Source organism: Rutilus rutilus (assembly GCF_951802725.1).
Source record: "Rutilus rutilus genome assembly, chromosome: 10".
NCBI lineage: Eukaryota > Metazoa > Chordata > Actinopteri > Cypriniformes > Leuciscidae > Rutilus > Rutilus rutilus.
This window is the reverse complement of record NC_140215.1, coordinates 1,008,924-1,035,810: the sequence shown is the minus strand read 5'-3', so window position 1 is coordinate 1,035,810 and position 26,887 is coordinate 1,008,924. Positions and strand designations below refer to the sequence as shown.

Here is a 26,887-nt window from a genome sequence, read left to right as displayed (position 1 = left end):
ATGCTAGTGTAGTGTGCTATTGAGTCGCTGTCTAGTTAGGGCGCAGTGTGTGTATGTGAACACAGCCCGCCTCGCGCTCTCTCTCTGCTGTAGTGTGTGTGTGTGCGTTACTGTCTCTCTTCCGACGCTCATTCTGTGGGAAACACACAGGAAACTTGTCTAAAAAACACACACGATCGACATTTAAACGTGAACTTTGGCACACGAACCATCGATTATCGTCTCACGTCGATGTTTTAACGGAATACACAACGATCGCAAACCGCTGAGGGGAAATCTGGCTGGAGAAGATGGGTGTAAAGTCGCAGTTTGCACACTGAAGTTGGAGGATATTTTCCTAGTGGAAGTGAAAGAGAAGCGGGAACTTGAATCTTGGCGGTAAGAATATTAGCGTTTGAACTTTTCCCTGTGTGGATTGGGAATCTCTGTGAGGAAACTCAAAAGATCTGCTCGACACGCACCACGTTTGAACTTTACTCACATTTGAAGCATCTAAAGTCTTATTTCCGCCATGTTTTGTGTTGGTCGACCACCTCAGTAAGTGATATACACTTAATAAAGCTCATTTCGTGTTGTTTTTGTCCTAAAACACGCTGAGGGAAGCGGCACATGCTCCAGGATGAGCGGGTGGGGGAGGGGCGAGCTTCACTAGTTACTAATAGTTAGTTAGTTGTACTTCAAATAGTAAGTTACTGCAACATATACGCTCAAAACATAATGACCACGTGACACATTTTTGAGTCTTGTTGTCAAATGCAAAGTAAATTAAAGCCAGACACATTAAATAATATTTTTATGGAATAGTTTATTGACCCTTTATGTGATTTTTAATGAGTATACAGGAGGGTTTCTAGGGTTAAACTGTATCGTTAACTCTACGATATAAAATATTTAAAGTTGTTAGTTTATTAGTTTATCAGTGTTCAGATGAAAGCCTCCATCACTTGTTGATATCAGTGATTTAGATGCTTGAGTCACATGACAGCATCAGATTTTGTTGGCCTACTGTACTACAGTACAGCTCATTTCTAAATATTTGTACGGAAGTCAAAAGTTTAATTTTATTGAGTTTTTAACACCAGACATTAGGTCAGCTGCTGTGTTACCGACAGTTTCTTTAGAAATGAGTGTTAATTCTCGTGTAATAAGATTCCAAAAATCATTTATATGATTTCCCTCTCTCTAATTGTCACTGTTAAGATAGAAGCTCGGTTATTGTTTTTCCCAAACCTGCCGAACTGCCCACATCATCCCCACAGGCCCACATGGAAACAGGCTTTTCTTTGCTGATTTTGGAGAAAAATATCTCTTACCGATAATCAAATTACCCTGAAATATATTAATCGTTAAAAGATTGTGATCTTGATTCAAACACCCACATGATTTTATTTCTAAACGACAGAGATTCGTCTCTGACGATTAAAACCTTTGACAGAATCAGCCAACATTCAGATCTGAGAGCCGTTGTCGTGTATAGATTTACCGCTTTAAGACATTATTTCTGTCTTAAAATAATTCATATCATCACAGAAGCACTGGATAAAAGTTTATAGTTCGGATATAATCACTGATGTCTTTTTGAAAGTAACTCGATGCTTCAAATAAAGATTGAATTACATCGTTACACCAGTAGGTGGCGACAAGAGACTGTTAAAAATGTGAGTCATTGAATCATTCATTCAAAATATTTGTTCAAAAACGCTGATTCATCCAGTAATGAAACAACTTGTTTCATTACTGGATGAATCAGCGTTTTTGAACGAATATTTTGAATGAATGATTCAAAATCGCCACCTACTGGTGTAACGATGTAATTAATTCAATCTTTATTTGAAGCATCAAGTTGTTTCAAACAAGTGAAGTCTTTATGAGTGAGTCATTGAATCATTCACTCAACCTGATTTAAATAGACAACTGAAATTAATATTTTGTCAAAACCTCAAGTGATTTTGTTTCGTCTATTCAGAATCATGATCTCTAAAATCGTGTCATGCAACTCGATGAAATATTGAACATACAAATTACACTATACAAAAACTGGTGTATTACATGATTTCATAGTGTTTAATTAGATGTATAGTGCAAGCCATAGATGTTTTGATGAACAGTTCCACTATTGATGGCCGATATAAAGACATCATCACACTATTTAATTTAAAGATAGTAACATGCTGCACAGAAATGTATTTTTATTGTAAGATACATTTTAAAAATGTATTTCATCTCCGATATTTTACTGGTTTGAAATCGCACTTTCTAGTGTAAAATTCGTTGACCACAAAATGGGAACTTTGTATATATATATATAAAAAAAAAAGTTCATGTTTATTTTATGCAAATTGCAAAATATAACTCCTTGTGGAATTATTGGGAGAAAATGTCTTACTAAAAGGAAAGCTGACAGAATAATCAAAAAAGGCAGAGATATGCCATAATAATAATAAAAAAATAACATTTTTACTTGATGCTTCTCAGTAGTCGTCCACCTCTCATTGCAGTGCATTCTGGGATTGCTTTCTCTGCAAAGGATGCATGTAGAACAGTCGAATCTACATGTTTTATGTCGGATGTAAGCTAAGTATGCTCAGAGGGAAAGGCACAGTGTTGTTTTTAAAGATATCGGTTATAATATAAACATTATGAATTATGTTCATTACGCAACGTTCGATTCCCACGCCTAATCTTCATAAGTTGATCACATCCACTCCCACGCTACAGCTCTCGCTGTTATAAATAGCTTTAGAGTTGTAAATCATTACAGGTTGACTGAGTTAATGGTTAATAGGATTGAAGAGAGAGAGAGAGAGAGCGAGAGAGAGAGAGAGAGTTGTGGTCTTGGGATTTTCTCCAGGATTTGAGCAAATCCAAATGCCAGAACGGCCTAGTTTTGACTAGTGTCTGTAAAAACTCCTCATGGGTCTTTCAATGCTTATAATAAACCAGACAAAATGCTTTGCATGTTCCATTTTTATGGCTGCGTGATATTACTGAATATTCATGATATTTGTGATATAAATGATGCATAACAAAGGCTGTTTTTAATGAGTTTGGCGACATGTTCTTCTGATTTCTGAGTAATATCTGGCCGTACAACATTGCTTGTTTGATAGAGGCTCATTTAAGACTGTAAAGAGACATTATTCTTCATAATGATGATTGTGGCTTGTTGATGTTGAATACAGATACGAGCAGATTAGTTCAGTTTGAATTTGACTATAATTTTCATTTAAATATGTAAACTGCTTTAACATAAAGACAGTACGGCTGAACGGTACAGTACAAAAGTTTGGGGTCAGTACAATTAAAAAAAAAGAAGAAATTAATACTTTTTTATTCAGCAAGGACACATTCAATTGTTTAAAGGGCTGGTATAATGCCCTTTTCCCAAGATGTAAAATAAGTCTCTGATGTCCCCAGTGTGTGTGTGTGTGTTTGTGTGTGTTTGTGTGTGTTTGTGTGTGTGTGTGTGTGTGTGTGTGTGTGTGTGTGTGTGAAGTTTTAGCTCAAAATACCCCACAGATATTTTTATAGCATGTTAAAACTGTCATTTTTTGTGGGTGAGCAAAAACGTGCCGTTTTTGTGTGTGTCCCTTTAAATGCAAATGAGCACTGTCTGTAGCCGATATAGACACGATATATATAGTGTCTGTGTGTATTAAACTGCAAAAAGACTATTTAAATATTAACCCTGCATGTTCTGCTTGTCTCTGTGTGAATGAATGGCGCAGACGTGCGGTTTCATTTACCTCACACACACACACACACACACACACACACACACACACTGAAGCACGAGTGACGCTGGCGATATGATGACATGATGAACTTCATCTCCAGAGCCACTCTGAGAGTCACTTCATGAGCATTTAACCGTTTAATTAGAGTAAAAACTATCGTCATATCATACACACACAGAAACTCAAAGGACGTCACGGCAACCCGTCAAAACAAAAGTTCGGTTTAACTTAAAGAAATTGACAGAAATAATTATATTAGGCACAGTAGATTTAGCCACGTCTCCATTGGATTATTTTTTTATAAGCAATATTTACGTTTAAACAGCATGTAGGCTTTAATGCTTATTAATGTATTATTTACTTATGATTACCGTCATAAATAAAGTAATTGAATTGAATTGAATTGAATTTTTTTTTTTCAAATAGTTAAATAAAATAGAAAAATAGTTCCAACAGATTTTGCTGTGGTACCGAGAACCGTAAAATGTTAATGGTATCGGTCCCGACTACTGGAATTTTGGTACCGTGACATCCCTAGTCTGGAAATATTCTGGGTTTCTACGGCGTAGATGGTAAAGTAACCGTTAAAGGTAAGGTGGTTTTACTTGCACATCCTCGACATCCAATCTTCGCGCTCACCTGTCGAGTCACCGCCCGAACGAGGCAGCGGAGACACAGCGGACGGCCAGAGCATCGGGCGTCCAACACCTCATGACTGCATACGCTCCATACACGGTGATGTTACTAGGCCTCGATGCCGGCATCAATCCCGGGTTGTGTGTGCGTTCACACAGAAGGCGTTCTGGCAATTTCCCGGGATCATCGCGCGGTGTGAAAGGGGCTCATGTAACGTTAGCCTCATTTTGTGATTGGCTATGCATAGTGGCACTTCAGATTAAGTTGATAACCTGCTGTTTCAAACATTAAGTCAAAAATAATTGTTCAGACAGGCTATGGCTTGAGTCCTGTTTATGACCGTCAGACTGTTGATAATTTGTGATTGAATCTCCGTTACGGGCTGGTCGGGGCAGATACTCCAATGCATTGCTCGATATTTGATACCCGTTCGAATGAGATTTTCCTCAAAAGTGCCAGCCCTACTTCCCATCATCATCGTGTTCAGGCTCCGCCAGGACAGCCCTGCACTTCCCAAACCTTTCCTCGACCGCACGCTCACATCGCTGTTTGGCCTCATATCTATCTCCATTTAAACAAGCTATTTTTGTAAAGATTTAAACAAAGTTTCAGATGTTGTGTAACCCAGGGCTTGTTGTTGGTGTCACACCTCAGGTGTCTTACAGGAACGACACTCTACACACACATCTACACACCGATACAGAAGCATTGAGCATTTCTACATCATTTCCACAGTCCTTAATAAATACATTCCAGTCTGAAACTTCAAAGCATCCGTTCAGTGTTTCAGTGAGAGTCCCGGATAGTGCTAGTGTGCTCTTTCTCAGGTTTTCATTTTGGCTTATATATATCGAGGTGGAAGCAGAACAGCGTGTAAAGCTGTGCAGTGTGTGTGTGTGTGTGTGTGTGTGTGTGTGTGTGTGTGTGTGTGTATGTGTGTTTAAGGGGATTTACTGATGACAAATCACCCGAAATCACAAGATCAGCCAAAACAAAACGGGTGCAAACAGGCTTTGAGACTCTCACTGCTGTTCACAAGTCGCTAAGATTTTTAATGTTTTTAAAAGAGTCTCTTCTGCTCACCAGGGCTGCGTTTATATGATCAAAAATACAGTAAAAATTATTAAATATTATTATAATGTAAATCATCTGTTCTCTATGTGAATATACAGTAAAGTGTAATTTATTCCTGTGATCAAAGCTGCATTTTCAGCATCATTACTCCAGTCTTCAGTGTCACATGATGATCCTTCACAAATCACTCTAATATGAGGATTTGATGCTCGAGAAATATTTATGATTATTATTAATGTTGAAAACGGTTGTCTACAATTTCAGGATTCTTTGATGAATAGAAAGTTCAAAAGAACAGCGTTTATCTGAAATATAAAGTTTTTGTAACATTAAACACGTCCGTTCACAATTTTTATTAAATTTTTTTGGAAAGAAGTTAAAGAAATTATTACTTGTATTCATCAAGGACGCATTAAATTGATCAAAAGTGACAGTAAAGACATTTATAATGTTACAAAACTTCATCTAAGAATCCTGAAAAATAAAATGTATCACGATTTCCACAAAAATATGAATCTGTTTTCAACACTGATAATAATCATAAATGTTTCTTGAGCATCAAATCATCATATTAGAGTGATTTGTGAAGGATCATGTGACACTGAAGACTGGAGTAATGATGCTGAACATTCAGCTTTGATCACAGGAATATATTACACTTTACTATATAACTTTAATATATAGAACAATTTTTCAGTTGTTCTGAACTATTTTCTATGTTTTTAATGTTTTGGCAATATTTAGCCTAACACACACACACATACACACACACACACACACACGTTAATGTTTTTGGCAATGTTTTCTTTTGAAATACTTTTTCATCTAATATTCATATTACTTGGTGAAAGTATTATTACAGTAATTCATAAAAATTTTAGCATTGTTTTATTCTCTCCATATTTTGTGCCGCTACTTTTGAGACTCGATATGTTGCAGAGCTTTCATGCGGTAAAGGGTTAAAATAAACCTGTTAGAGTCACAGTGACTCTGGGTTCTGCAGCTGTAAACGCCTGTGTGAAGTCCACTCGTTTGCGGGTCGTTAGTGTGATGATGTCATGAGAACATGGCTGCTGTTTATCTGTCATGTGACCAGCCAGGAGAAAGTGAGCCTCTCTCTCGCCCTCTTTCCACATTACACATTCACTCACTCACTCACTCAGACACACACACACACACACACACACTCACACACACTCACACACACACACACACACACACACACACACACACACACACACACACACACACACACACACACACACACACACACACACACACTCTCTCACTCTCACTCGCACACACACACTCTCTCACTCACACACAAACACACACACACACTCACTCACTCACACACAGACACTCACTCGCTCACGCACACACACTCTCTCTCACACAGACACACACACACACTCTCTCACTCACACACACACACTCTCACACACTCACTCACACATATACACACACACACACACTCTCTCTCACACACACTCTCACATTAATCATTCTTGTGGTTTATTTTGGCTCTAGCTGTAATCTTCCTGCATACCCCGTTACACCCATATCTCCAGATTTCTGGATGACAGGATTTTGTTTGAATAAGAAATTTATGTATGAAATCCAACTTTTGTGACGTATTTCAAAGCTTTCAAAATTTAAAGCTGTGACGTAGTTAAACTGGTTAATTTATTCTTCTTCTTTGTTTGGCTAGTAGAAGTTCTGAATTGGCTGTTAACTTAAAAATGTTGAAGCCAAAGTGGTCGGTGGGTGAAAAAGTTCATTTCAAACCCTGAATGTGACGTCATTTCGAACAAAATCAGGCCAAATTGATCCGATGATCCGTTTGTTCCAGGAGTTTGAAACAGCTTTCCAGAACTTTCCAGAAAAGTGACATGGTAAACGCCCCCTAGCTCTCATTGGTCCGTGGTGGTGATGTAACAGGTGGGTGTGGCTCTGAGACTCCGCCCCCTGAAGAGCTGCTTTATTGTAGAAGTGTAAAGGCCTCATTATACTTCTGCGTCGGACCTACGCCGGAGCCTATACGCCGTAGGCAACGTGTTGGTTTTAATTTATACTTCTGTGTCGTTGTCTGCGTTGACGCGCACCTAGGGAGCGTGTGAAACCCCGAGGGAGGGGTTCTGGCAGACCAATCACAGCGCTTGTGCCCGCGTAGAATTGACGCGTTGTTACATTTTTGGAGAGGTGCACGTCAGGTTACGCCGTATGGTACGCGCGCTACACACAGCCTACGACGTAGCTACGGCGGCAGTTCGACGCAGAAGTATAAAACAGGCTTAACTCTCACTGAAAGAAACACGGACACTGTTTTTTCAAACTGTAAAACGGCTTCATGTAAATGTAAAGCGATCCGTTGAATAAAGTGCTGTGGTGAATCCCAGAGGACTGAACTCTTCATGTTCTATTGTGGATTAGTTGTAGTTCCCATAATAATTGTGGGCTGGTTGCATATAGAGTAGATATGTGAGCATTAACTACTCGAGGATGTTCATATCCATAATTAACCTCATGCATGATCCCAGTTTCTCCAGAGACCGACTTCACAATACTTCACTCCTCATATATTTGTGTTATTGCTAGACTGATGTCACACTGGCCATAGTAATGATTATGAATAGGGATGCACCGAAATGAAAATTCTTGGCCGAAACCGAAAACCGAAAAAGAGGAAACCAAGGCCGAAAACCGAAACACCGAAAGAAATGATGCCAATTATTAGTACCATTGCATTTATGGCTATGACTGTGTACTAACTTTACTAAAATCAAGGCATTGCAATTGCATAAATTAATATTAAAGTTTCAAAGAATAAATCAATACAAATTTTATGCAAATATTTATTTAGCACATTGCAAAGTATAAAATGAAATGTTTAACTTGACCCCACTCATGTGTACATTAAATAATAATGTAAAAGCCTACTGGCCTGCAGAAAGGTTTGAAAATGAAATGTTCTCTCATAAAAACAAAGTGCATTTAGGTCAATACTGCCATAGCCCTTAATAATATCTGCAGCTATATGCTCATGGACGTGAGTTGCAAAAACCAACAGCTCAGGTAAACACACACACACCTCTGAGAAATGACGGCTGCTCTGCACACACACGCAAGGTCTCTCGCTCCCTCTCTCTGTCGCGCGCGCGCTACCTATGCGTGCTCATGCTCGCTCGCGATTCCGGGAGATTTAAACTAATTTGCGGGCATCAGGGAGCCGCTATCAATACGCGGGAGACTCCCGGAACTTTCGCAAGACTTGGGATGTCTGTGTTTTGAAAATCGCTGTCCGTGGGTCACTCTCAGATATATTGAAATACGTACACACCGCAGATATGTTGCTTCAGACCAGCACGTGCAGGTCGCGGTATCTGCTGTTTGCATCATCACAACATTTCGGCCGTATTGTTTCGGTGATAAAAGTCTTTCGGCCGAAAACCGAAAATGCACTTTTGGGCCATTTTCGGCCGAAAATTTTCGGTGGCCGAATATTCGGTGCATCCCTAATTATGAATATGTCAAATATAGCAAGGAGACATTTTAATTTTTTACTAATAAACTAGTGTTTTCTGTGTCAGTGTCGGCTGCAAAGATGAAGTTGACGATGCTGACTCGCCATCTTTGCAGTAGTGAACGCGCCAGAGAGAAATGCACATTTCATACAGATGACATAAGCAGAGAACATCTTTCGTTTTGAGTTGTTCTGTTTAAAAGTAGACATTTTAAGCTCTCTTCGTGTCTCAGGTCTGTGAGGCGAGTAGGCTACCTCATACGCTGAGTCTCGGTTCATTTATGAGACGAGCTCCAGTTCACGCGCCGGCGCCACCGTTTCGTGATTATTTATTGTCTGTTATATTTACTAGAGATGCACCGATTGATCGGCTGGTGACCGGAATTGGCCGATTTTCACCATAGACAGTAAAAGAAATGGACACAGCGACCCCATTGGAACTCAATTGAGACAAGTGAAGCCCATTTTTAGCGATTTCTTAGCACTTCCTTTCCTGACGCGCAGACTCAAACCGTGCAAAGCGTTACACGGACCACGTGAGCATCCCGTCTGTCTTCTAGTAGCTGTGCCAAGAGAAATCGGAATCATTCCCTTCCGAAACTTGCAGAGACGGAGAGTGTGAGTAGGAGGTGTCCATGAGCTTGGAGCAGGAGCAACTTTTGCTAGGTATTCTGATTAATTATATTGTCATTTTGCCTCCACGTCCCCCCGATTGCCCGCGAGCTTCTCCTCCTGTCCATACGGTAATCTCTCTACTGTGCGACAGAGAGTCGCGTGGTTATGACGCAATCGTTAGCCTACTTTTACAAAAACTGCTTCTACGGGGCCATAACATAAGCTACAAGGTAATGGAGCATTTTATACATTGTCGTGTTTCTTTAGAAATAAATAATGGACAAATGGAGTCTTTAAACGCCTCAGATGTGAAGTTATTCGCTGTCAAAGTGACGCCAAAATGAATGGGAGTCAATGGGATGCTAACTGCAGGTGAAGTTCTGCTACAAGATGGCGGCACGCGGCCGACTTCAACTTCCGGTCGAATTCCTTCCCCCCTGATTTTCACGTGATCGGCCATGACCGGCGACCTGCCGGTCAGTATGACATATGCCGATTTTATGCCGGTCAAATGCACTCGGCGCCGCATGATTAACCTTTTGAGAGGTACGGTCTCATATATGGGATTTTTATCTCTGTGCCCCTGAGAGTAACGTTACGGTGCCACATTTATAATGTTCAGTGACGTCGCATCACTGCCAGATTCAAACTGTGCTTTCGCGCGTTGGCTGGCGCTGAGCCAGAGTCGGACACGTTCAGCGCTGTCATATATCACAACTAAGCAGTGTTTTCAACCTCATAATGCTTATTTTAGGCTTTAAATACACATAAGCACGAGTAAAACAATACATTTGGAGTTTGTAAAATACACACTGATGTCTGTGGAAGCAGCAATAACAATCTATTCAAATATAATTTGCCGACATGTTTTATTCATATCAGACAAACATAGTGGAAGTAACTATAAAGTTTACTCTATTCTTCTCAGTTCACCGGCCACTTTCTTGCATTTATTTCGGGAGAAACTGATGAATTCACGTGCTGTAAATCCGACTGACAGGACAACAGTGGCGCCCATCTCATGTTTATAGATCAAGATTATTTATAAAGGTTTTTAAACGACCAAACACACTCACTTACACGTATTTGAGAATCGGAATATCAGATAGGCTAGTTGATGACATGGTAAGCAAGTTTGTGAATATTTTGAATAAAAAAGGAAAAGCGAAATAAAAGCGACACATCTGTCATACAGTATTATTGTGGCTGCGGAGTATCGCGTGACGCGTCGCCATGGAAACATTAAAGGGAACGTTCGCCTTGAAAAAACTCACTCTGGGGGCTGGGGTGTCAGTTAGAATATTTTAAACTTATGTGTGAAAGGGTTAAATAAAAGATCAAAAATGAATATTTGTGTGTGCTGTAAAGTGGTTAGAAAAAAATTAAATCGGAATCGGCTAAAATCGGTATCGGCAGGTCAAACTCAATTAAAAATCGGAAATCGGAATCGGCCTAGAAAATTGTAATCGGTGCATCTCTAATATTTACTTCTTATTTATTAAATCCAGGTTGATGAAACATTGATTAAAATTAAGATACAATTAATACAAAACGAAATTCACTTTAAAGGCAGGCTTTGTGCTTTCTGCTTGAGGTCTCTGTGACAGTTTTAAAGCAGTCTGTTAGTGCCGCTTTCAGAGCGCTCACGTGCGTAACGGGGAACTGTCCCGTCCGTAACATTGGTTTTTATTTTTTTTGTGAAATAAATGTCTAAATAAATGCAACTCATAGTCCAGTGCGACTTATATATGTTTTTTTTCCTCTTCATGGCGCATTTTTTGACTGATGCGACTTATACTCCGGAGCGACTTATAGTCCGGAAAATACGGTAACCGTTAAAGATAAGGTAGTTTAACGAATGTGCAAAAAAAAAACGGTTTACTTACGCATCCTCAACATCCAATCTTCGGGGCTCGTAGATATAATAGATGTAAATCTGGGCTGGAGACGAACACGAGCGTGACGTCATGAGTGTAAACGTGTGTGTGTGTCCGGGAGTGTCTCTGTCACTGATATACTATTACAGATTTTACATTTTAGATTATAGAGATTTTCATTTTTATTTTCATTTTTAGTGAACTCTTAATTAAATTTTTCATTTGTTTAATTTTGTTATTTTTGCATATCAAGTTAAACTAAAAGAAAATGAGAAATGGTGCATTGGCAACTAGCTGAAATATTATATATATGTATTTAGACCTCCAGTCTGTGGTTCTCCGAGCGGTTGTCAGATTTTCTGAATGAGAATGTAATGTTGTGTTGTGTTGAGATGATGATGATGTAATGTTGTGTGTGTCCTGTAGGGGGCGCTCCTCTTCTGAGCTGAGTGAAGATGAGCATTACCAGTGATGAAGTCAACTTTCTGGTGTACAGATATCTGCAGGAGTCAGGTAAACACTGTGTGTGTGTGTGTGTGTGTGTGTGTGTGTGTGTGTGTGTGTGTGTGTGTGTGTGTGTGTGTGTGTTAAGGGGATTTACTGATGACAAATCATCCGAAATCACAAGATCAGCCAAAACAAAACAGGTGCAAACAGGCTTTGAGACTCACACTTCCGTTCACAAGTTTGCAGCCGCTAAGATTTGTAATGTTTTTAAAAGAGTCTCTTCTGCTCGTCAAAGCTGCATTTATTTTATTAAAAAACTGTAAAAAACAGTAAAATATTATTATAATGTAAATCATCTGTGTTCTATGTGAATATCTAGTAAAGTGTAATTTATTCCTGTGATCAAAGCTGAATGTTCAGCATCATTACTCCAGTCTTCAGTGTCACATGATCCTTCACAAATCACTCTAATATGATGATCTGATGCTCAAGAAACATTTATGATTATTATCAGTGTTGAAAACAGTTTTGCTCCTACAGAATTCTGTGGAAACCGTCATGCATTTTATTTCTCCGGATTCTTTGATGAATAGAAAGTTCAAAAGAACAGCATTTATTTGAAATAGAATCTTTTGTAACATTATAAATGTCTTTACTGTCACTTTTGATACATTTACTGTGTCCTTGATGAATAAAAGTAATAATTTCTTTAACTTCTTTCCAAAAAAACAAAAAAATTCTTACTGACCCCAAACTTGTTTAATGTTACAAAAGCTTTATATTTCAGATAAACGCTGTTCTTTTGAACTTTATATTCATCAAAGAATCATGAAAATGTAACATATATATATATATTTGAGAAATTACCCCCAAAAGATAATTTAAAGTCATTATTTTGTATAATGAGAAAAGCATCGAATAGACATTACAGAAAGTAGCTTTAGAAAGAAACACAGAGTTCAACACAGAAAGTGTTGAGGCTGACGGCCGTGATTGTGGCATAATCGGTATTTAGATCCATTTACAGAACAAAACTGTTTCTCTCTGCAAAATATCTTCTTTTATGTTCTTGCAAAAGAAAAGAAAGACATACAGGCTAGAAAACGACACGAGTAAATGTAAAGAAACTAACCCCAGTGCAGACCACAGCACACATGACCCTAGTCACCTGTGATTGGCCCGGCCGTGCGTCACTCAGAATACAACAGGCCAATCAGAAGAGAGGCTCATGAATATTAATTAGACAGGCCAGAATCGACCTGTTCTCAGTAGAGCTCCTGAGAAAGAGCTGAGAAAAATATATTGAGATGTTTTTGGTGCTTATACCGCAAATATATATTCTTAAGGACATCAAAACTCCAGAAAGGTGTACAATATGGGACCGTTAAACAACGTGAAAGCGTGTGTGTGTGTTGTCTGAAAGCATGGATGTGTGTGTTGTCTGAAAGCATGGATGTGTGTGTTGTCTGAAAGCAGGGATGTGTGTGTTGTCTGAAAGCAGGGATATGTGTGTTGTCTGAGAGCAGGGATGTGTGTGTTGTCTGAGAGCATGGATGTGTGTGTTGTGTACTGCAGATGTGTAAAGGCCTAACCCCGTGTCCTGTCCTCTGTCTGCCGCAGGTTTCTCTCACTCGGCGTTCACGTTCGGCATCGAGTCTCACATCAGTCAGTCCAACATCAACGGGACTCTGGTTCCCCCGGCGGCGCTGATCTCAGTCCTGCAGAAAGGCCTTCAGTACGTGGAGGCCGAGATCAGCATCAACGAGGTCAAGCACCACACATTACACACTGCTGTCAAACTCTAACTCTTTGCATCGCGCCCCCCTTAACAAAAAAAAAAGTCGAAAATAAAAACGATAATTTGAATAAAAATAAAATAATGTGCAGTGAAAAACACTTACAATAGTTTCACTTTGTAATGTCATTATTTTATATAACAGTAAGAGAGAATAATAATACAGAACTGAGCTTTTAATTTAAATATACAAGAATATTTAAATATTTCAGTGATGCTTTGGATGAACAATGCGCACACACACACACACACTCACTCACACACACACACACACACACACTGCGCAGTGAGTTGTTTGCGCGTGATTGAGATAAGAGGTGTTTTAGTATCATTGACAAACTAAAATAGTTTTATAATATTTTTAATACGTTTTTATTTAATTTTGTATATGTCTGAATAATTTTTATTACATTTTTATTTTAGTTTATTCACATCAAGTTAAACTAAATGTAAAAAAAAAATATATATATTTTATATTTATTTCAAGGAACAAATTATTATTAGAATAAGCAATTATGGAAATATTATAAATGTTGTGTTGTTTTAGTATCTTTGAGAAACTAAAATAGTTTTGTAATATTTTTAATTGTTTTTAATTTTGTGGTTTTTTTTATATGTCTGAATAGTTTTTATTACAACAAGAAAATGTTTTTTATAGTTTAGGTTTTAGTTATAACTATAATGACCCTGACCTGAACTTTTGAACATTTGATATTAAAAAAAGAAAACATTTAAGCCTTGATATTAAATGCTTACATTTATCTTTTATTATTACAATATTTTATTCATAATACATACATAATAATTTAATAAAATTGTGACAATATATAAAATAATAAAATCTTAATGTCATGGAATATTTTTTAACCCTTCAGAGCCTGAAGCTAAAATAGGTGTTTTTCACATAATTCGATTTTTTGACTGTAAAAGTCTAAAACAATGTGCTATCTTCATGTGCAAGGTGTCATCTTTTTCAGAAAAAGATACGGTTTCACCAAATTACAGTTATTGACAATTATTGTGTGTGGTGAGTTTGTAAATAGAATTTAAATAGACGAAAAAAAGAAAAAAAAACGAGAATAAATTTACCGATTTTTATTTAGAAAAAACCCCAGAAAAAATCATGAACAAAAGAAACTAACATTTTTGAAATTGAAACTGAAGTTGAAAAATGAACTATAATACATATATAGAAGTGTTTTTTGTGACATTGGGTTGCACAGGTTTCATTTAGGACACTTTTTTTCATACACGCACACATACACACACACTACATGCTTAGATACGTGAAAGAGTAACGGCCATCCGCTTCTCAAGTTTCATTAAAAATCATCCCAATCTCCTCTTCTGCTGTCTAACACTTCTTTCTCCATGTATTTGTTCGTTTCTATTATTATTTTATGCAATCCAACACACTCTAACCTGCCGCGCTTCGTATCTCTCTGTTCAAATCCTTCCTTCCTGCTCTGCTGTCATTTGCAGACGGAAATTACCGTAATAAGCCGTATTTTGCCGAAAAGCGTGTGTTGTCGACTGTCAGGGGCAATTCGAATGGTTTTGATAGTGCAAACGGTTGAAGAGTTACGGTCAAATGAATACAGCTTGCTGGTGTGTGTCGGCGACGACAGCCGGTTTTAAAGGGTTAACTAAATTTCTAGTTACGCCAAACTCTATGATATCTTAAACTATCTTTAAAATCATCACAAACCCTCATCATTGAACAAGTACCTCCCAAAGGATTGCTCTTTTTCCAGGATTTGCTGTAGATGTGTGTGTGTGTGTGTGTGTGTGTGTGTGTGATGGTCATGTTGTGTGTGACTCTCTCAGGACGGCACCGTGTTCGACGGCCGGCCGATCGAGTGTCTGTCGCTCATCGACGCCGTGATGCCAGACGTGGTTCACACCAGGAAACAGGCCATCCGAGACAAACTCTCACAACAACAGCATCAGCAAGCGGTCGAGTCCTCCAGCTCCACTCCTCTGCAGTCGCACGCCATGAAGAACGGGGACGCCGCGCTCAACGGAGAGGAGAACGGCACACACACGCTCAGTGAGTCCTCTCAGCTCATATTCTACAGTATTACTGATCTGCCATCATCAACACCATGATATAGACCTGAGCTGAGCCGGACGATGACATCACGGGGCTCTTTAATCACATAAATGACCCAAAACTTTTGAACGGCAGTGTGTGTGCATTTAAACATTTAATGCATAGAAATCGCAGTTAACACTTTATTTTAGTGTCCTTGTTACATGTACTTACCATAGTAATAACAGCACATTATGCATAATTACATGCAACAAACCCTATAGCCCTATGAGAACATGTGGTTAATTAATATCACTCAGCACTTTAATATATAATTACACTGTAACAACGACACCTTAAAATAAAGTGTAACCCAATCACATTCTCAGTTCAGTTCTGAAAGGTGCACAGATTCCGGTGTTGAAGTGTGTGTGTGTGTGTGTGTGCGTGTGTGTGTGTGTGTGTGTGTGTGTGTTGCAGATCACCATGTGGAGGCCATGGACGTGGAAAGCGAGGCCCAGATTCCTGCCAGTAAAGCCACGGTTCTGCGGGGTCACGAGTCCGAGGTCTTCATCTGTGCCTGGAACCCCGTCACTGACCTCTTGGCCTCAGGGTGAGCTGACCTCTGACCTCTAGGGTCGGGTATCGTTATCTTTATCGATTCTTGTTTCCGATTCCAATATTTTTTGGAGAGGAAATACTTGGAAGAATAAATATTTCTACCTTTAATTCTTGCCCCTTTTAAAGCTGCAGTGTGTGACGTGTAGCGGCATCTAGTGGTGAGGTTGTGAATTGGATAATCGGTTGGTTAATATGCTGAATATCCTGTATTATAATATGCTTTCCTGTATAATATGCTGGATATCATAGATAATATGCTTTCTTGGAGCTCTAACAGTGGAGCGCCGGCGCCTGCAACGCTAAGGTCATGGGCTCGATTCCCAGGGAAAGCAAGAACTGATAAGGATGTAAATGTTTAGCTTGAAATGCAATGCAAGTCGCTTTGGATAGAAGCGTCTGCTAAATGCACAAATGTAAATGGGAAAGTAAAACTACTGTTCTGTGTGTCGTGTGATTGGTTGACTGTGTTCCGGCAGCTCTGGCGACTCGACGGCTCGCATATGGAACCTGAGTGAGAACAGCGGCTCGACTCAGCTGGTGCTGCGGCACTGCATTCGGGAAGGAGGACAAGACGTTCCCAGCAACAAGGACGTCACCTCGCTGGACTGGAACGTGAGTGTGTTGCTTCTAGGGGTGTGCGATAGCGACACACAAATATATCTCCAGATTTTCTCTAACGATTATTAGACGATATTTAACATAACATTTGAGGGCCGGAGCCACTGAACTCTACAGAAAGTATTTGGTAACACAGTAAAACACTGAGCTTAATATATGAGGTGTAGATCAAATTAACTTTATTTATTATCATTCATAATTTCTAAATATGAATTATTAAAAAGCAAAACGAGTGAAAAAACAGATATTAGTGAAAATAAGCGTCCGAATGTTCACAATCGAATCTGTTTCTTTATTTGTTAAATAAGTGTGAGTTTTCCGACATCTTGAAACTTATAGTTTTATAAATGGGGACAATCTCTGAAGGATGAGCAAGAAACGTTTCGGTCGTCACATAAAAAATAACATAATAATATGATATTATAGTTTATAGCTGGAAAAAGATGTTTAGTACTCGTAAGCGTTTGAGTATTTCTGTAAAGGTCCGAAATTTTGTAAATATATATATATATTATACTTGTTGCATATCAAATATTGAGCTGTTTTCCCAGTGTGGATCAAGTTTCATGAAACAAGAAGATCCAGTGATCAGATCCATTGAGTTTTAAACCTTTAAAAATCATTAAAATCATTGTTTAAAATCACTTATTTAAGGATATTTTGACTCATTTGGCAGATTAATTCTACACCCTGGATATGATGAAGAATGTTTCATTACGGTTCATTATTTTCTGTGTGTCTGTAGAGCGACGGCACTCTCTTGGCAACTGGATCTTACGACGGGTTCGCAAGGATATGGACGAAAGACGGTACGTGTGCTAGCGCTGTTAGCTGACGGAGCTCACGAGAGTCTGACGCTGTCTGCTGTTCTCACAGGTAACCTGAGCAGCACTCTCGGCCAACACAAGGGACCCATATTTGCTCTGAAGTGGAACAAGAAAGGCAACAGCATCCTGAGCGCTGGAGTCGACAAGGTGAATCAGAGAAACACAGTTATTACAGTCACACTTATGCATTAGGAAGCTTACATTGCATTCAGTGTGTCTGTGATTAGTTTATGCAATCAATCCCAGATCTATTGATTTAGCTGCACAATGCTTTAACCTTATGATTTAATAATTCCTGAAACACAATCTCTCCAGTCCTGCTGTGTCTGACTGATAGTTTACACTGTTTTAGCAGGTAAAAGTCTTTAATTGTACAAACGTCCTTAAATGTCTTTACATTTTTATCAAGTAAACGTTAGAATAACTTTGATATTGTTAGTTTTATTTCAACTTGATTATCCAGACATTATTTATCAGAAAAGTATTAAATATGATCAGTTCATTTGTTCGTCTCTCGATCATCATTGCATTGCATTATGTTTTAAAACTACAGAGATTTTATCAAAAAACTAAGCATTTAAATATCATTTTACTAAGACATGCTATTGGCAGATATTAATATTTATATGCATTTTATGTAAGTATGTAGTATACTAGTTGGAAAAAGCGTAAAAAATTGTTTTTTAATAAAAAAATAAAAAAGAGTAAAATAATAAATAAGGTTAAAATAATAAATAGACCAAAAATAATTCTATGTTTTAAATTAAATTAAAATAAATGTACATTAAAGTAGAATAAAATAAGAAATTATAATAAAATAAATGTAAAAATTATTTAAATTAATTAGATGAAAATGAACAAATGTAATAGAGATGACAATTAATACAAATTTGATGAAATATATTCAACTAGATTCAAATAATTGTAAGAAAGAATTCAAATAAATTAGGTTAAAATAAAAAATAAATATTAGATTAAATAAAGAAAATAAGTAACTGTATTAAAATAAATGTAAATAAAATAAATAAATATTAGATTACAATAAATAAGACTTAGATTATATAATAAATTAGATTAAAATAAGTGTAAACATGATTCTAATAAATTGTATTAAAATTTAAAATAAAATGTGATCATATTAAATTAGATTAAATGATTAAAATAAGTAAAAAAAATAATAAAATCTAAAAATAATTCCAATCAATTTGATTACATTTTTTTTATATATATATAAAATAAAGAAAGTATGAAATATAATAAATTTGATTAAAATAACTGTAAAAATGATTCAAATACATTTTTGTTTTTTTAAAGGAATAAAATAAATAAATATTAGATTATATTAGCCTCTGAATAAAACTGAGCTCCATATTTGCACTATATCAGACTAAAAGTCTGATGGATCAAACATGAAACTCAACACATGTCCGGCTTTACAGGGTTGAGATGGAGGGAATTATTCCCTGGCTTTTTCCCATAATCAGTTGTTCAATTGTTCTCGTTCTGCAGACGACAATCATCTGGGACGCACACACAGGCGAAGCCAAACAGCAGTTCCCCTTTCATTCTGGTGAGTTCACGACCTCTGAGTATAGGTCAGATGTCAAAGGTCACAGGGTTTTGGTCATGCGTTGTGTGTAGAGTTTGAATTTGATTCTGATTTCGATTCTGCTTATCGATTCCTAATTTCAATTCCAATAAGGTAAAAAAAATTTAAAAAATACTTAGATATCATTCACATTTAGTCTTATTGTAAAAACATTACATTTTTGCTGAATATCATGATTAGAAATCAACAGGCTAAAGAACACTCACACAGGGAACGTTTGCCTGTGGTTTAAAAACACCATAGAAGAACAACTAGCCCAACTAATATAAACTTAGCATTATTAAAGACAAGTAAACACTCAGTAATTAAAAAGGAACAAATAAAAAATTAGTAAACGCACAAATAGATATGATTGAACACAGATACCATTGAAATAAACAGAGTTTTAAGACTTTCAGGTACAGAAACTAATCAAATGTAATATTAACACTGCACTTTCTGATATACTGATACACATGAGGACAGAAAACAGAGTCTCTCGTACTTAAATGTTTTAAAGTCATAATGAAATGATCACAAAGGAATCAATAAGAGGAATCAAAATTATTTTATAACAAGCATCCGATTCCTGACCTCAAGTATTCGATTTAATTCGATCCCACGGGTTAATGGACGTGTGACAGCACTGGTGTGACCGGCCGGGGCTTTTAAAACGCTCATTTGAAAGCGAAACTAAAATGCGCGCGTCCTCACGGGTCTCATTATGGAGCTGAGCAGAGCGAGCGCTTTCAGTGAAGGCCTATGGATAATGATGACCTCGTTATGATTGCTCATGCGCATTTTAGTTTCGCTTTCAAATTAGCGCTAATTCGGGAGTTTCACCCATTTTCATTCTTCTTAATGAAAAGCACAACAACACTACAGTAGAATAACAAATTCGCTTAAATAGGCACTTTTACATTTCGCTTTGACACCAAATATTCCGTCATCATCATGATGTCAATCAGCTCCTCGCTCTCGCTCTTGAACACCGCTAACACCAGCTATCATAGCAAGCCTCCCGTGTGATGAAACACAGTATAATAAAGCATCTGTGGTGTTCCCGCAGCTCCGGCGCTGGACGTGGACTGGCAGAATAACACGACGTTCGCCTCGTGTAGTACGGACATGTGCATACATGTGTGTCGGCTCGGGAGTGAGCGTCCACTCAAGACCTTTCAGGGACACACGGTGAGCAGAGGTTAAACACCACAGTTTACACTTTACTCTGAGGTTCATGAGTCCACATCTATACTTCGACAGCATTTATTCACAAACAGGTATTCATTACTGCAATGAGCTCATTGTTTCTGCCTTACATTATTACAGTGTTTAAATTAATACATTTTTATCTAACTGTGATTTTGTAAATGTACATTTCCTCTGATCACAGATCACTGTAAACTAACGTGGACTCGTGCACTTCCTGTAAAGCTGCTTTGAAAAGATGTATATTGTGAAAAGCGCAATTGAATTGAATCTTAATTAATACTAATTTCAACATTTAATAATGTCATGTGTTGTTAACATTAGTTAATGCACTGTGAACTAACTAACTAACAAACAATGAACAGCTAGAGTTTTATTAACTAACATAAAGATTAATAAATACTGAAACACATGTATTGCTCATTGTTAGTAAATGCATGAACCTTGTTGTAAAGTGTTACCGAGTTGAGCTGTCCTTGAGCACTAGATGAACACAGTGTTTGTTTGCTTTCAGAATGAAGTGAACGCCATTAAATGGGATCCGTCGGGAATGTTGCTGGCTTCGTGTTCGGATGACATGACGCTAAAGGTGGGAATTATTTGGCGTTTTGTAACCAATCCTTCCCTCGAGGGTCAAAATGACCCGCAGCCCTAAAATTATACTTTATTTATTTTTTCAGAAAGCTTATTTTATTTCTGTTTTTCTACTTTTTTAATGCAAATATTTGTGTATTTTTTTATTTATTTACCTTTAAATTACTAGATTTAATCAATAAATAATCAATAAATAGTCAAATTTAAGCACATTCCTCTCATTCTTTCAACTTAAATTCAAAATAACTCTCAATTTCATGCATAACCCTTTTAATTCAGCTCTAAATGTCTTACATTGGGCGTCTTTGCCGACCTCGTGTGGAGAAATAATAATATAACATGATATTTCATGACTCTTGCCACTGGATGGCCTTCAGTGTGCTTTCAGGTACACATGTAGACATTATAAAGTAATGTTTTGGTAAAGTTTGAGCATTTTCAGGTTTTTCTATGTGAACTGAAGCTTTCCTCACATTCCATTCATTTCTAAGGGGGTCAAATTGACCCGATTTGTTACTTTTTTATATTTCTCCTCGAATTCATAATTTTTTTTGTGTGTGTATTCATGGTTCAAGTGTGACAAAAGTCCGGGGGTCTTGGACCATTCCTATGAACACTCATTTTGTATTAATTTTTTTCAACAAAAAAATTCCGGATCAAAATGCCCCGAGGGAAGGATGAGGGTTTTGTTCCACCGACTCTGATTAGGGAGAAGACACCTTTTTTTTATAGTGCATGATGAAATATTAAATATGATCAAATTTAGACGGTACTGACACGTTTCTCTCGCGGCAGATCTGGAGTATGAAGCAGGATTCATGTGTTCATAACCTTCAAGCGCACAATAAAGAGATCTACACCATCAAATGGAGCCCCGCGAGCAGCGGTCCCAACGCTAGCCTCCTGCTAGCCAGGTAACAGCATTAAAAAAGCTAATATTTCAGTGCGTCTCAAAAAGGCTGACGGTTTTATAGCAACAGGAGCTTCTAATGGAGCTGCAGTGACATCATCAATCAGTGATTGGCTCTTTTATTTAGAAGGCGGGGCTTATTCCGCCATATTCACTTTCTCCCATTCATAGTAATATGGGTGTGTTGTAGAAGTTAGGAAAAGTGTAAAAAAATGTAAAAAGGCCTTTTTATTTCACAATTCTTGTTTTTTCTCAGGATTGCATGATATAAACTTGCAATTCTGAGAAGAAAAAAAAGTTTTTCCTCACAATTCTGAGTAAAAACATAAGAATTGTGAAATAAAAAAGTCGCTTTTGTTACTTTTTTTCTTTTTTAATCTGCAATTGCAAGATAAAAAGTCACAATTATGTTTTAAAATGTTTTTATTCTGTGGTGTAAACAAGCTTCCATAAGAAACTGTAGATGTTCCGCACACGAGGACGATCATGTCTGAAAACCCCTGGTGTGTTTGTGCTCCTCAGTGCCTCTTTCGACTCGACGGTGCGATTATGGGATGTGGATCGAGGCGAATGCATCCACACACTCACCAAACACCAGGAGCCGGTGTACAGCGTGGCCTTCAGTCCCGACGGGAAGTTCCTGGCCAGCGGATCCTTCGACAAATGCGTTCACATCTGGGACACGCTGGTCAGTGGCGCATCGCAGCACACATTACAGGGCGTCCACGGGGCATTAACAGGCATTCAATGGATCTTTGCGAAAATTAAGGCCTTAAATGGCATTAAAAAGCATTACATTTTAATCCTACAGGCATTCAAAATGTAAATCATTTTGAAGAAAAATGTATATTATAATTTTTTTTCAATATCACCTTCATAATTAATCATTTTAATTTGCTGTCGCAAATTATGTATGTTAGTGTGATAAACACACGGAACCAGTTTGGTAATTGCAATTTTGGTATAGTTTCGTCATTGCATCGTCAAACTGAATGGTTGCAATTCAGAATTTGGGACATGTCTATTTAAAAAAAACATATATATATCTCCGTGGTCAGCCATGGGTCATGTATGGCATTACAATTTAAAAAAATGGCATTAAAAAAGGCATTAAAAAGCATTAAATTTAATTTGAAGAGACCTGCAGAAACCCTGTATAAAGAGTGTTGTGTGTAACTCATTACAAGTAACTTGAGTTACGTAATCAGATTACTTTTCCAAGTAACTAGTAAAGTAAAGTTACTTTTTCAAATAAGTAATGCAATTAGTTACTTTTTAAGGGAGTAACACAGTATTGTAAAGCATTACTTTTCAAAGTAACTTTCCCCAACACTGTATATAACCGATGATGATGATGATGATGATGATGATGATGATGATGATGATGTATTTTCAGAGCGGTGCGCTGGTGAACAGCTACAGGGGAACTGGAGGAATATTTGAGGTTTGCTGGAACAGTCTGGGAGATAAAGTCGGAGCGAGTGGGTCCGATGGATCGGTACGTTCGCCTTCTCAAAACATCTTATAAAACATCATCTGAAATTTATTACAAGGTTTTTAAGATCGTGAGAAACAAATTCAGTCACGTGTGTCCAAGTGTGTGTGTATGTATGTGTGTGTGTATATATATATATATATATATATATATATATATACATACACATTTAAATATATTATTAATATAATACAATCAATTATATTATTTAAATGTAGTGTTTTAGTATTATTTTACTATATCATATTTTACTACTATTTTAAATTGGCTTTTATTTTTGTTAATTTTTGTTTTCATTTTTGTTAAATCTTTTATTAATTTTGGTTTAATTTGTTTATTTTAGGTAAAATTTTTGTTTATTTTAGGCTATTTAGGTTTAATTTATTTTTTTCACTTTTAGTTTGTTTTAATTTAGTATTAGTTTTAATTTTTTTTATTTCCAGTTAGTAATTTCAGTGCTGCAACTTATTTATTACGGTTATTTGCAAAGGCAACATTTCTAATTTTCTTTTAGTTTATTTTGTCATTTATTTTAGGTTATTTAAATTTACTTTGTTCAGCAGAATGGTACGAAAGTTGGTAAAGGTTTTGGCACTTGCTATGTGAATGTGAACACATGATACGAAAAGGTTAAATAGTCCTGAGAGAACAGTCACACTTGAGCTCGTCGCGGTCAAATATGAGCACATTGGAAATTAATTTCATTTAATGGAAGCTTGTGATACTGTTCCCAAACAAACTTGACTTGTTTAGATTTATGGCTTTGATTTTCTCATACTTTTAGAGTTCAACATGTTCAACATATAAATTTCACATAAAATTAAAAATATATATTTTTATGCAATATCATAATAATAAACTTAAACTTCAATAACTTTTTTTTCATTTCATCAATAATTTGCCAAGTGTCGCCTTTAAAAAGAGACCAAACTTCAGTCTGGGATCCAAAGCATTCAAGATTTACCACAGTTTAAGTTGGAAATTTCATTTTAGCTAGAAATGGATCATGACTATTCCATACATATAATTTAGTACCATAAAAATCCCCTAAAAATACAAAATATTTAATAAAAAAAACATTAACAAACTAAAATATAGTACTTTAATTTCATTGAAATAAAAATAAAAAAAGTGGTCATGCGAGGAGCACCAAAGGGTTAATTCAGCTTTATTTATTTCCAGTTAGTCATTTTAGTGCATCAACTATTTCAGTTACATTTCCAGTTTTAATGTAGTTGAACTTTTCTTCTGATATATAGATTTTATTTCCCCCAGTGTTTGTAATAGTTGTAGTAGTAATAGTTGTTTTAACCCCATCTTGTTTCTCCAGGTCTGTGTTCTTGATTTACGGAAATAGCGTTGGCTGAATCCCGGATGCAGGATTGTGCAGCTAAAGCCTTCAGCGCGTCTGAACTCGTTTCTTCCGTGGAGCCGGTCGATTGAGATCCGGGAACAGAATCTGATTGTTGAAACCCCAATTGGAGGGAAACGTCCACTAGAGACGGCCAGCGAACAGCTGGAGCTGTGGATCGACGTGGAAGAGCCGGAGACGTTTCTTTCGAGAGGTTTCGTCGCATGTTTTTGTCCAGCGATGTCACGCATCAGTATCGCTGAGCGCCGCTGATGTTCGTTGGGCTTTCTTACTGCGGAAAACAGATTTTTAACAACCTTTAATTCAAGACGAGGCTTCACGTGTGCGAGAACCTGATTGTTTTCTTTAACGTGTAATACCGAGGTGAATGAAGACGCCGAGTACTTGGGGAAATATTTTATGAATATGTTTGATTCTCAGAGATTAAATATACAGGTGTATAATCTCCCCGCTGGATGTACATTTAATGAATGTAAAGATGTAAATGGAGACCACAGATTTTATAAACTGTGTATATGTTTATAAAGTAATCAATCTTTCATACTTTTAGTTTTTTCTGATTTTGTGGACGTCATGCCTGCTGGATCGGCAGCAAACGCGCTATCATGAGATTGTGATGCATGTTATAAGGATACGTGCCTCAAAATCTGTTATCGTAAGTGGGTGAAGTGCATTCTGGGACGTGTTTTAGTTAGTGCAGGTCTTCATGCTTGTATGCATCAACGTCGTGTCCGAATCGGGTGCGATGTGATAAAGCGACAAGTAATAAAAGCGCTCTCTTCCATGCAAATCTGATTTATTTATTTTTTGTCTTATTTTGTTGTTGATTGGTTTCTTTTCTGTGGCGCTGCGCTGGGAAAGCTCCGCCCACCGTGAAATATCATTGGTCCAAAATCCTAATTTACATGAAACAATAAAGGTGTTTTGATTGATTTTGAATGAGTCTTTACTAAGGAATTACAAATGCACACAATAGGATAAACAAAACATAATAACAATAATAAAGAAATAAAATCAAAAGATGAAATACAGTTGAATAATAACCTTTCTTTCGCTAAACCTGAATGCGTGACGTGTCAATCACAAATGTTTGGACCAATGAGGTTTCACCGTGGGCGGGGCTACTCACATCACTGCAGAAATACAAACCAACCAACCGTCAAAAAACAAACTCGGATTCATATGGAGGAGAAGGTAAAGGAGACGCTTTTTCTTATTGAAATGAAAGGCAAATTTTTGCCGTTTAACTGAATAAACCTTAGATTATCACTTTATCTCGCATGTCGTCTGATTTGGACACATGATGCAGCAGAAACATGATTGTGTTGTCAGGATGATGTCCATCTACTGATCTGTGTGTGTTTGACCGGTCACGCGCGTTATTAACCCTTCAGGGACTGATGATCGGTTACGTTAGTCCTGCTGTAAACTTTCAAAACTGTGATTGGCGCCTTTTCTCTCGTCGCGATCGTTCGTTATTTAACCGCCACTGCGGGTTTAATTTCGTACTGTACGCGCGTCACGTGCGTTTGACAATGTAAGATGGACGTTTCTTTTTTATTATTATTTCAATAAAACCAAGTTTAGTTTAATGGGGAATTTATTTGAGATGCATCAAAACCATCGCGTTTCTACGTGACGCGGGTTTTTCCTCGGTTCACCGGAACCGGAAGCCCTTATTGTCTGTGTCAGACTGTAATCTTGGCTCGTCGAGATCTTCGCGGTTCATCATGTTTTGACGTGTTTCTGCCAAGTATAAAGTTTAACTCTGTTTCGTGGACAAAACTGTATCTCACTGTCTCGCATTCAGAGGCTCAAATAAATCACTCTATTTTGATATTACGAACAGTCGTGTTTGTTTCATTCATATTGCACGCCATGACTTTTGTTTGGAATAATTTGAGTTTTTATTATTTA

The 26,887-nt window shown here is 37.3% G+C and overlaps 1 protein-coding gene across 1 annotated transcript; it reads left to right on the top strand.

The window, feature by feature from the left end:
* On the top strand, positions 1–26,816 carry tbl1x (transducin beta like 1 X-linked). Its single transcript, XM_084420997.1, has 15 exons — positions 1–378; positions 11,889–11,975; positions 13,530–13,675; positions 15,532–15,754; positions 16,217–16,349; positions 16,834–16,969; positions 17,721–17,784; positions 17,852–17,949; positions 19,312–19,372; positions 20,460–20,581; positions 21,114–21,188; positions 21,989–22,107; positions 22,626–22,791; positions 23,500–23,601; positions 24,929–26,816. The coding sequence occupies exons 2-15, from the start codon at positions 11,918–11,920 to the stop codon at positions 24,953–24,955; spliced, it is 1,530 nt and encodes a 509-aa protein (XP_084277123.1). The 5' UTR covers positions 1–378; positions 11,889–11,917; the 3' UTR covers positions 24,956–26,816.
* The last annotated feature ends 71 nt before the right edge of the window (positions 26,817–26,887 follow it).